Source organism: Lathyrus oleraceus, chromosome 4 (assembly GCF_024323335.1).
Source record: "Lathyrus oleraceus cultivar Zhongwan6 chromosome 4, CAAS_Psat_ZW6_1.0, whole genome shotgun sequence".
Lineage (NCBI taxonomy): Eukaryota > Viridiplantae > Streptophyta > Magnoliopsida > Fabales > Fabaceae > Lathyrus > Lathyrus oleraceus.
In genome coordinates, this window is record NC_066582.1 from 285763006 (window position 1) to 285772088 (window position 9083).

Consider the following 9083-nt stretch of genomic DNA (forward strand, 5'->3'; position numbering starts at 1 on the left):
TGGGCGCCATGGGGTCTGAGCACTATCTCGGGCAGAAGCGAACCAAACCTCCATTTTCACTCAAAAACTCATCTTAAACCTTCCAAAATCCCCATTTTCTCCATCCTAGACCTCCATTAAAACCCACTCAATTCCCATTAAAATTCCAGTCAACCAAAAACTCACTACTAATCCTACTTCCATTTCCAATTTCCACCATTAAAATCCCATTTCACCATTTTCCACTATAAAACCCATTTTTCACCCTCATTCATCACCAAGAGCAAAAATGGAGCATCATCAAATCATTTTTCACAGAGCAAAACCCGGAGAAAGGCAAAGGAGATTATTCGAGGAGTTGCAGACAAAAAGCATTTTTTCCACTAGGTATATCGATGAAGATTGTCTGTATAATTTGGGAATTTATCACAGTGTTTGCTATATGTTAGACAATTTAGGATTACATGATATTTTCATTAGGAAGGAACCTACATTTGAGTACCTGACCCGAGAATTCTTGAGTTCCCTGATTTATAGTGTTCATCCTAACACTACTAGCACATCCGGTACAGTACAATTTAGAATGTTTAATGTTGAATATCAGTACACTACTGATGAGTTGGAAGGTTTATTAGAATTTCCTTACGGGGAAGGTGCCCTCTTGAGACACCCTTGGACTCATAATGGTCATCTGAGGCATTTGAATTTTGGAGGAAACTGACAAGTTTAGATACCGACTCTTTTGAGGGGAACCTGGCCTCAAGTATTCATAAACCGACCATACGTGTTTTTCATTATCTGTTGGCTTGCTCAATTTTTGGCCGGGAAAATCCTAATAAAATCAATGCCAAAGAACTTTTATTTTTACAGGGTAGCCTCACACAAAGAAGAATTAACTTCGTTCCCTTTATGATTGCACATATGTGTGTCGTTCGGAAAAAGGGAGGTACTATTTCTTTTGGAGGTTGAATCACCTCCATTTGTAGAGCTTTGCACCTTGACACTGAGTTGGCTACATTAGAACCACTACCTCACCGCATTATAAATTTAAAGTTTTTAAAAGATATGCGATTAAGCAGAGTGAGGAAAGAGGGCGGTTTTAACCTCATGGTCCACAATGTAGCTACCCCGAGTGTAGTTTCGCATTTCTCTCGATGTACAGATGTGCGCCTTGAGAGAAATTGGATTTATGATCTGCAAGCTCCACCTTTTACCAGCCTGTTGCCACCCAACATACCTTTTGAAGAAGGTGACAGGACCGATGATGAGTATGAGCGGAGAGACCAGTCTCCCGTTCCGACCATGCCTTCACACCATGCATCACCTGCACACACTACACCATCTTTTACTCACCCTTCTGCAGGTACATCCTCTGGACTCCATATTACTGAGGAAATGTGGCAAGAGCTGCAAGCTCGAGAAGAAAGGCGGGATGTCTTATTATCTGCCATGAACCAACAGTTGAAGGACAACATGGATTTCATGCGTGAACCACAGCGGCAGACTGATAATTCACTCCATAGCATTATGGAATCCCAGCAAACTCTCCTCTCTAACCAACAATGTCAGAAAGCGCAATTTCAGAGTCACCTTACCCTGATGGAGGCCACCTAAGGCTCTGTAATGGGTAACATTCGATAGCTGCGGGAATATGATGCCTTATTATCGGCTAGATTTGATCGTTTAGAGGTTTCGAGAGAGGAGAATCGTCGCAGCAGAAGTCGTCGTCCCAGGCATTCAGAGCCAGGAGGCGAAGGTACCAGTGGTCAGCATTAGTGTCATCCAGGTTACTCCTTTCCTCATCTTTTATAGAAACATTGGGGACAATGTTCGGTTTAAGTGTGGGAGGAGATTTCTATGCTTTCTTTTTCTTTTAATTTTTTTGCATTTTTCGTTTTTTTTAGTTTATTTTAATTTGTGTTTCAATAAATTGCATGTGCTAGACGAGTCTTCTGTGTAGTGTAACCCTACTCCCCCATTCTTGAGCCCTACAAAAAAAATTGACAAAGAAAATAGCTTTTATTTTGAAAATTTTGGGCTTTTAGACAAGTTTAGGATATTATGTTAAAGACTTGGAGAAAACTTTTAAAAATAGATATCATCTCAACACTGTAAACTTCTTGACTTTGGAAACTGATCCAGATACTTACTATATTATAGCCTTAATTTTAATCCCAAATAATAAAACCCTTAAGTAGTTTATTTCAGCAGATAGCTCTGGCTTAAGCATACTATACACAAGGAAACCGATGAAAATAAGTGAGTGATTCTTGTATACCAAAAAGATAATAAAATTACCCGTTGTAGTTGGTTAAGAGGTATCTGGTGTTGAACTTGGAAGGGAGGATTACGATCCGATCCCCTACAACTACAATAGGGAAGACAAAGGGGTTACGTCAATTATGTATCAGAGTCCCGTACAAAAAGAAAAAAAATGATAAAATAAAATACCCATTATTAGTTGGTTCAGAGGTGTCTGGTGTTGAACTTGGTAGGACGGATCACGGTTTGATCTCCCGCAACTGCGAATGGCTAAAATAAAAAGGGGTTACCAAACTTATATACCAGAACCCTGTGTAAAAAGATCAGAATCACTAACCGGTCGCCTTACTATGAGTATGTACGGATAACGGGCTTAATGTGATTGCGCTTGAATGAAGAGGGATTTAAAAATAAGGATGAAAAAGGTAGGCTTAAGTATAGTAACGTTATATGGATTAGTTTGTATAGGAGAGAAGCTTATGATCGCATTTGCGTGAAGTGTATACTCAATATTTGTTTGACTCATCAGTTAGTACCTATCAACACATCCTTGACTAAACTTAGAATCTTTTAGCCTAAATTGAATACTTGTGTGTTGCTGTTTTTCTTTTGTGATCCTTAAGAGTTTTGCTTGAGGACGAGCAAAAGTTCAAGTGTGGGAGAATTTGATAACACTGAAACACACTGCGTATTTGACTCGGATTGCACATGCTTATTAGGTTTTTATTGTCATTTTCTTGTGTTATGTTTGTTTTTTGTCCTATTTTCAGATATTTTGCCCTACAGGAGCCTTTTGTGAAGAAACGAAGTCGAACGAGCAAGAAATCAAAGTTTTTGTGGATATTTGTTCACATAGCGTCCAACATGGCGGCCGCCAAGGAGGTGTCATGACGTGTAAGCTGTCAATCGATGGTAACTGCCACGTTTTCCATGATCTTTCCATGTTGTACACACGGCGGGCACCTTGGTGGGGATGGCGGGCGCCACCTTTGTTGGCATGACCCCACTAAGGGAAGTTGGAGGATAATTTTGTCTTTGGCTAGCTTTTTATAGCTTCTATAAATAGGTGTTTTCACTTCACGAAAAGGCATCCAACTTAGTTCACAACACTAAGCCTAAAGTTCACCATTGTAAAAGCGATAATCCGTCACATCGGGGGGTTATCGCACTTGAGTTGTAGTTAGGTTGGAGCACTGTACAAACAATCTTGCCGCCATTTTACTTTCTGGTCAAGTTTTCTTTTCAAGTGTACCAGATTAAAGTCTCTGATTTGGAGCAGGTTTCTTATTCAAGTTATTATCATTTACGTTTTATTTATCTTGCATGCTTTACTTTATTTATTTGCCTGTCTCACTTTTACATACTCGTTTATTTAACTTGCACATGTTATTTACTCGCCCTTTTTAAACATGATTAATTCTGCTATGTTGTTTTCTATTTCCATGTCTAGCTAAATCTTTAAAGGTTAGGATGTAAGGATCATCGTTAAGATGATACTCCATTATTTGTATCTATAGAAATGCTTTGACACAAGTTTTCAGTACTTACTTTGGTCGGTAACTATGAAAGTAGAGCCGAGGTATAGTTGGGTAAGATCGAAAGCCGTCAAACTCTTAAAGATAAACTTGGTTAGTTTTAACAGGTCAAAACTAGCGAAAGCACTTTATCCGGTTGATTGAGAATTCTTAACACTATTAGAAAAAGATTTTGAAATTGTTTTCGGACGCGTTTGTAAGTTTAAAATTTGGATCCTTGGGCGAAAGTCATGGATCCATTTTAAGTTAAACTTTCCAAATCAAAATCAATTTTCAACTAAGTCAAGAATTTAATTTCTTAAAAATTAGTTTACTACTTTAACACGACAAACACCCTTCATCTATGACAATGGAGGGCATTAATTAAAGAGTAAACTCGGTTCTGAATATGCGAAAATGATAGTTCCTGTTAAATTGATTCTTCTCTAAGTAGAAAATATTGCCCCATAAGTAGAGTTGTCTAAAAACAATTGGAGTATTTCCTAACTGATGTGAGTTACATCTGAGCCTGCATTTTATCTGAATTTATTTCCTTTATTATTTTCCCTTCAGTGTACTTGAACCTACTTATTTGACTACCTTAGATAAGCAGCGTAACAATAGAAATTGATAGATTGACAATTTGGTCTATGTGGGAACGATAATCTTTTGTATTACTTTGACATGTTCCGTATACTTGCGGATAGCATATTGCACAACCCATCAAGTAGCCTATAATATTGTTTTTCCACCGTCACTTTATAATTTTCATGATGTGTTTCATGTGTCTCAGTTGAGGAGATACATTCTAGATCTGTCTTATGTGATGTAAGTGGATGATGTACAGGTGAGAGATAACCTAACTGTTGAGGCATCACCTGTGCAGATAGAAGATCGGGAAGTGAAGTAGTTGTGTGGTAAGGAGATTACCTTAGTGAAGGTAGCTTGGGGAGGACCAACTGGTGGGAACGTGACTTTGGAGCTTGAGATCCAGATGAAGGATTTGTATCCGAACCTGTTTACTTAAGGTAATTTTCAAGGGAGAAAATTATTTAAGTGGGATAGAGTTATAACACTCTAGTTTTAGTAAATTATTTTATTTTAATTTAATTATACTTTTGTGTATTTATTTGATTATTTGTGTATTTATCCATAGTGTTGAATTTCATGTCCTAATGCATGAATAAAATTATGTTTCAATGTGTTCATGTATTTTCCACTAATGATGATGTTTGAAGGTTTTAGGGAGTTGTGAAAAATATAGGAATCCATGATTATGCTTGTTAAACTATTAAATTGATGATGAAATTCCTATAATGAAGATGAGATATGTGAAGTACATGTTAATGATTATGATGACATGATTAGTTGTTAAATTCTGGAAATAAGTTGTTTGGGTGTTAGGACATGTTTGGGTGAAGATTATAAGTAAGGAAAGCTATTGAACATGGAAAAAATAAGTTTATGGGGAAAATCACCTAGACCAATCGATTGGTCTAGGGGTGTAATTGATTGGTCCATGTCTGGGTGTGAAAACTCAGTAAACATAATGTTCACAATAATTGATTGGTCTGCGACAACAATTGATTGGTCCACTGGATGTTTTGACCATAAAGTTTTATCCGTAAGTCCAAACGAGTTTCCATTTGAAGCGTTGGAAAGACAAAGAAATATAATATCAAGTGATAATGTAATTAGAGACTGAATATGTTGTATTAATATGATTAATTGATAAGGCTTATATGTATTGTTGTTGTTATGTTAATGATGAATGCTATGATGAATTTGTAAATAAGTTGTGAGTATGAATTGATGAATTATACATGTTGAGATATGTATTGTTGAGTTAAAGGTGAATTTCATATATCTTAGTTAATAATTGTATTGAGTTAAAATATATATGTGCTTGAGTTGTGTTTCTATCCTAAGTATCATGTTGAGTTGCTATGGTAATCCAGAAGAAGGGATTTCACGAGTTTGTCAATGGATGAATGTCAGGATTAGAAGAGCGGTCTTAATGCATTGAGATTTTATTAACATGTTCATTCATTCATGTTGAGTTGTGTCAAGAGGAAGGTTGCTAGTTCAGATAGGGGACTAGCGGTTTGTCCCAAGCTCAGAGAGGGGGCTTGGAGCTCACAAAGGGGGATCATGGGTTCAAAGAGGGGACCCGGTTCCTGAGTGAACCATTTTTTAGTTGGTACTACATGTATAGAGTTGCATCGAATTGCACGGTATTTCATTTTGAGTATGAGATGCATAATGAGATAAATGCATATTATATTGACGTTGTGCATAATATGGTGTGTGACTGGTATGTGAATGAGTTATGATTGATGAGTTGGTGTAAGAATGTAATTGATATACAATGACTTGAGATTGTGTAGATTATGTTATGTGTTGGTATCCTACCTTGCAGTATATGTCTATTGTTATTGAATGTGATTTCTCACCCCTTCAGTTTGAATGTTTCCTTTACATGAGCATCATGCAGATACTTAAGAGTAGAGACGTTGTTGTGAGTGGAAGCTTATTTCTGGAGCTATTTCGTTTAATTTATTTATTTTAGCTTTGGTTATGCTCAGATATGTAACACTGAGGAGAAATTTCTTTGTTTTATGTTGAGATTTCTGAGTGACAATGTATGCTCTCGTATTTTATGGTTTGGTGTGATAAGTATTTGGAGAAGACTTATGATTCGATGCTTTTTAATTATGATATGAGATTTATTATGAGATATAAATTGGTGTGTTTTGATTGATTATTTCCGCTGCGATGATACCCTAATGAAAGTGAGCATGCGATAACAGGTGTTGCAGGTTTATTTAAATATAGTGTTACATGATCATCAAGTGTGTTTTGAGATGTGTAATATCCTATGTGTGAATGTTGTGAAAATATATGATTTAATTACAATTTTGAATTGGGAAAATAGGGTGTTACACTAGTGGTATCTAAGATCACTTGGGAAAATTTCAAAATCGAGTTCCTTGAGAAGTACTTTCATGCTGATGCACGTAACAAGAAGGAGATTAAGTTCCTTTAGTTAAAACTAAGGAACATGACGGTTGTTGATTATGCTAGGAAGTTTGAGGAGTTGTTTAGGTTCTTCCTACATAAAAATGGGGTAGGAGTTGAGGGTTCCAAGTGTATGAAGTTTGAAATTGGCTTGCATCCAGAGATGAAACAATTCATCAGGTATTAGGAGATTCGTCGGTTCTCTATGTTGGTTAATAAGTGTAAGATCTGCAATGAAGATAGATGTGCTAGATCTGCTCATTCTAAGAGTATTAGTGAGATGATAATTTGAAATTAAAATAGTGGAAAACCCTATGGGGCTCCAACCGATAAAGGGAAGTGGAAGGCTTTAGATGGGTAAGAGACAAGTGAGGGAGGCACTCATGCTTCTGTCAGATGTTTTAATTATGGAGGGATTGGTCATCGTGTTAGTGAATGCAAGAGTTCAAGTCAAAAATATATCACGTGTGAAAAGCCAATGCACCGCATTGCTGATTATAAGAGAAACATTATGACTTGCTTCAATTATGGAGAACCAGGTAACGTTAGCACCGATGGTCATAAACCAAAGAAAGCTCAGTCCGGAGGGACATTTTTTTCTTTGAGTGGAGTGGAGACTACTACATATTATAACTTGATTCGAGGTATGTTCTTTATTAATGATGTTTCTCTAATTGCTATGATTGACACGGGAGTAACACATTCATTCATATCTCTTGAATGTTCTAGAAAGTTGAATCTTGAAGTGTCTTTTATGTTTGGGAGTATGGTTATTGATAACCCATCTAATGGTTCGGTGGCTACTTTGTGGGTTTGTTTGAATTTCCCTTTTATTATATATGGTGAGAACTTTCGTATTGACTTAGTCTTCTTGAAGGATGATGCTCGGGTGTTTATGATGTTCGCTTCTTTGAAGGATGAAAGCAAAGTTGTGATTGGTGATCTACCAGTTATGCGTGAATTCTAGAGGTGTTCCCAGATGATATTAGTGATTTTATGCTAAAGCGTGAGGTTGAGTTCGTCATAAGCTTAGTATCTGGTACTACTCCCATGTCGATGGCGCCTTACAGGATCTCTTCTTCATATCTAATCGAGCTAAAGAAACAGTTGGAGGATCTGCTTGAGAAGAAGTTTACTCAACCTAGTATTTCATCGTGGGGAGCGCCATTGTCGGTGGTTAAGAAGAAATATGGTAACATGAGGTTGTGTGTTGACTATCGATAGGTGAATAAGGCTACTATCAAGAATAAGTATCCTTTTCCAAGAATTGATGACCTGGTGGATCAGGTGGTTGGTGCTTGCTTGTTCAGTAAGACTGATTTGTGATCGGGTTATCATCAGATTCGTATGAAGCCATAAGATATTTTAAAGATTGTGTTTAGAACTCGATATGGTCACTACGAGTGTCCAATGATGTTGTTCAATGTGTCTAATGCGTCAGGTGTATTCATGGAGTATATGAATAGGATCTTCCATCCTTACTTAGACCAGTTTGTGGTTATGTTCATCAACGATATTATAGTGTATTCCAAGACAAATGAAGATCATGCAGAGCATTTGAGAGTTATGCTACAGACTTTGTAAGAGAAGAGGTTGTATGCTAATTTGTCTAAGCATGAGTTCAGGTTGAAAGAAGTCAGCTTCCTTGGTCACGTGATCTCTAGTGGTGGCATATCAGTTGACTCGTCCAAGGTTGATGTCATGTTGCAGTGGGAGACTCCTAAGTCAGTTACAGAAATCATAAGTTTTTTGGGTTTGGCTAGTTACTACAGAAGGTTTATAGAAGGATTTTCAAAGTTAGCTTTACCTTTAACTCATTTGACTCGGAAGGTTCAAGCTTATGTGTGGAATGTTTAGTGTGAAAAGAGTTTTCAAGAGCTCAAGAAGAAATTGATGTCAGCGCCAGTTTTGATTTTGCCAAGTCCAAGCGAGTCCTTTATAGTTTATTGTGATGCTTCAAATATAGGTTTAGGTGGTGTGCTTATGTAGAACGACCAGGTTGTGGCGTATGCTTCGAGACAATTGATCATTCATGAGAATAATTATCCTACCCATTATTTAGAGCTGGAAGATATGGGGTATGTGTGCTTAAAGTTTGGAGATATTATTTGTTTAACTCTAAATTTGAAGTGTTTGTTCGACCAAAAGGAACTGAATATGAGACAAATGAGATGACTTCAATTTCTAAAGGATTATGATTTTGGTTTGAGTTGCCATTCTGGTAAAGCCAATGTTGTGGCAAGTGCTTTGAGTAGGAAGTCCTTGCATATGTCGACGCTTATGGTTCAAGAATTGGATCTGACTGAACAA

General features: G+C 37.1%; 1 protein-coding gene across 1 annotated transcript; it reads left to right on the forward strand.

Annotated features, from left to right (window-relative positions):
- The first annotated feature begins 7829 nt into the window (after positions 1-7829).
- On the forward strand, positions 7830-8630 carry LOC127137137 (uncharacterized mitochondrial protein AtMg00860-like). The gene is made up of 2 exons (XM_051063621.1): positions 7830-7975; positions 8399-8630. The coding sequence occupies exons 1-2, from the start codon at positions 7830-7832 to the stop codon at positions 8628-8630; spliced, it is 378 nt and encodes a 125-aa protein (XP_050919578.1).
- The last annotated feature ends 453 nt before the right edge of the window (positions 8631-9083 follow it).

What these genes read in the sequence shown, in the direction of transcription:
- LOC127137137 (XM_051063621.1), top strand. Translation starts at nt 7,830, where the DNA reads ATGGCGCCTTACAGGATCTCTTCTTCATATCTAATCGAGCTAAAGAAA. An exon ending in AAGAAATATGGTAACATGAG is followed by an intron (nt 7,976 to 8,398) that starts GTTGTGTGTTGA and finishes GCATGAGTTCAG; the next exon opens with GTTGAAAGAAGTCAGCTTCC.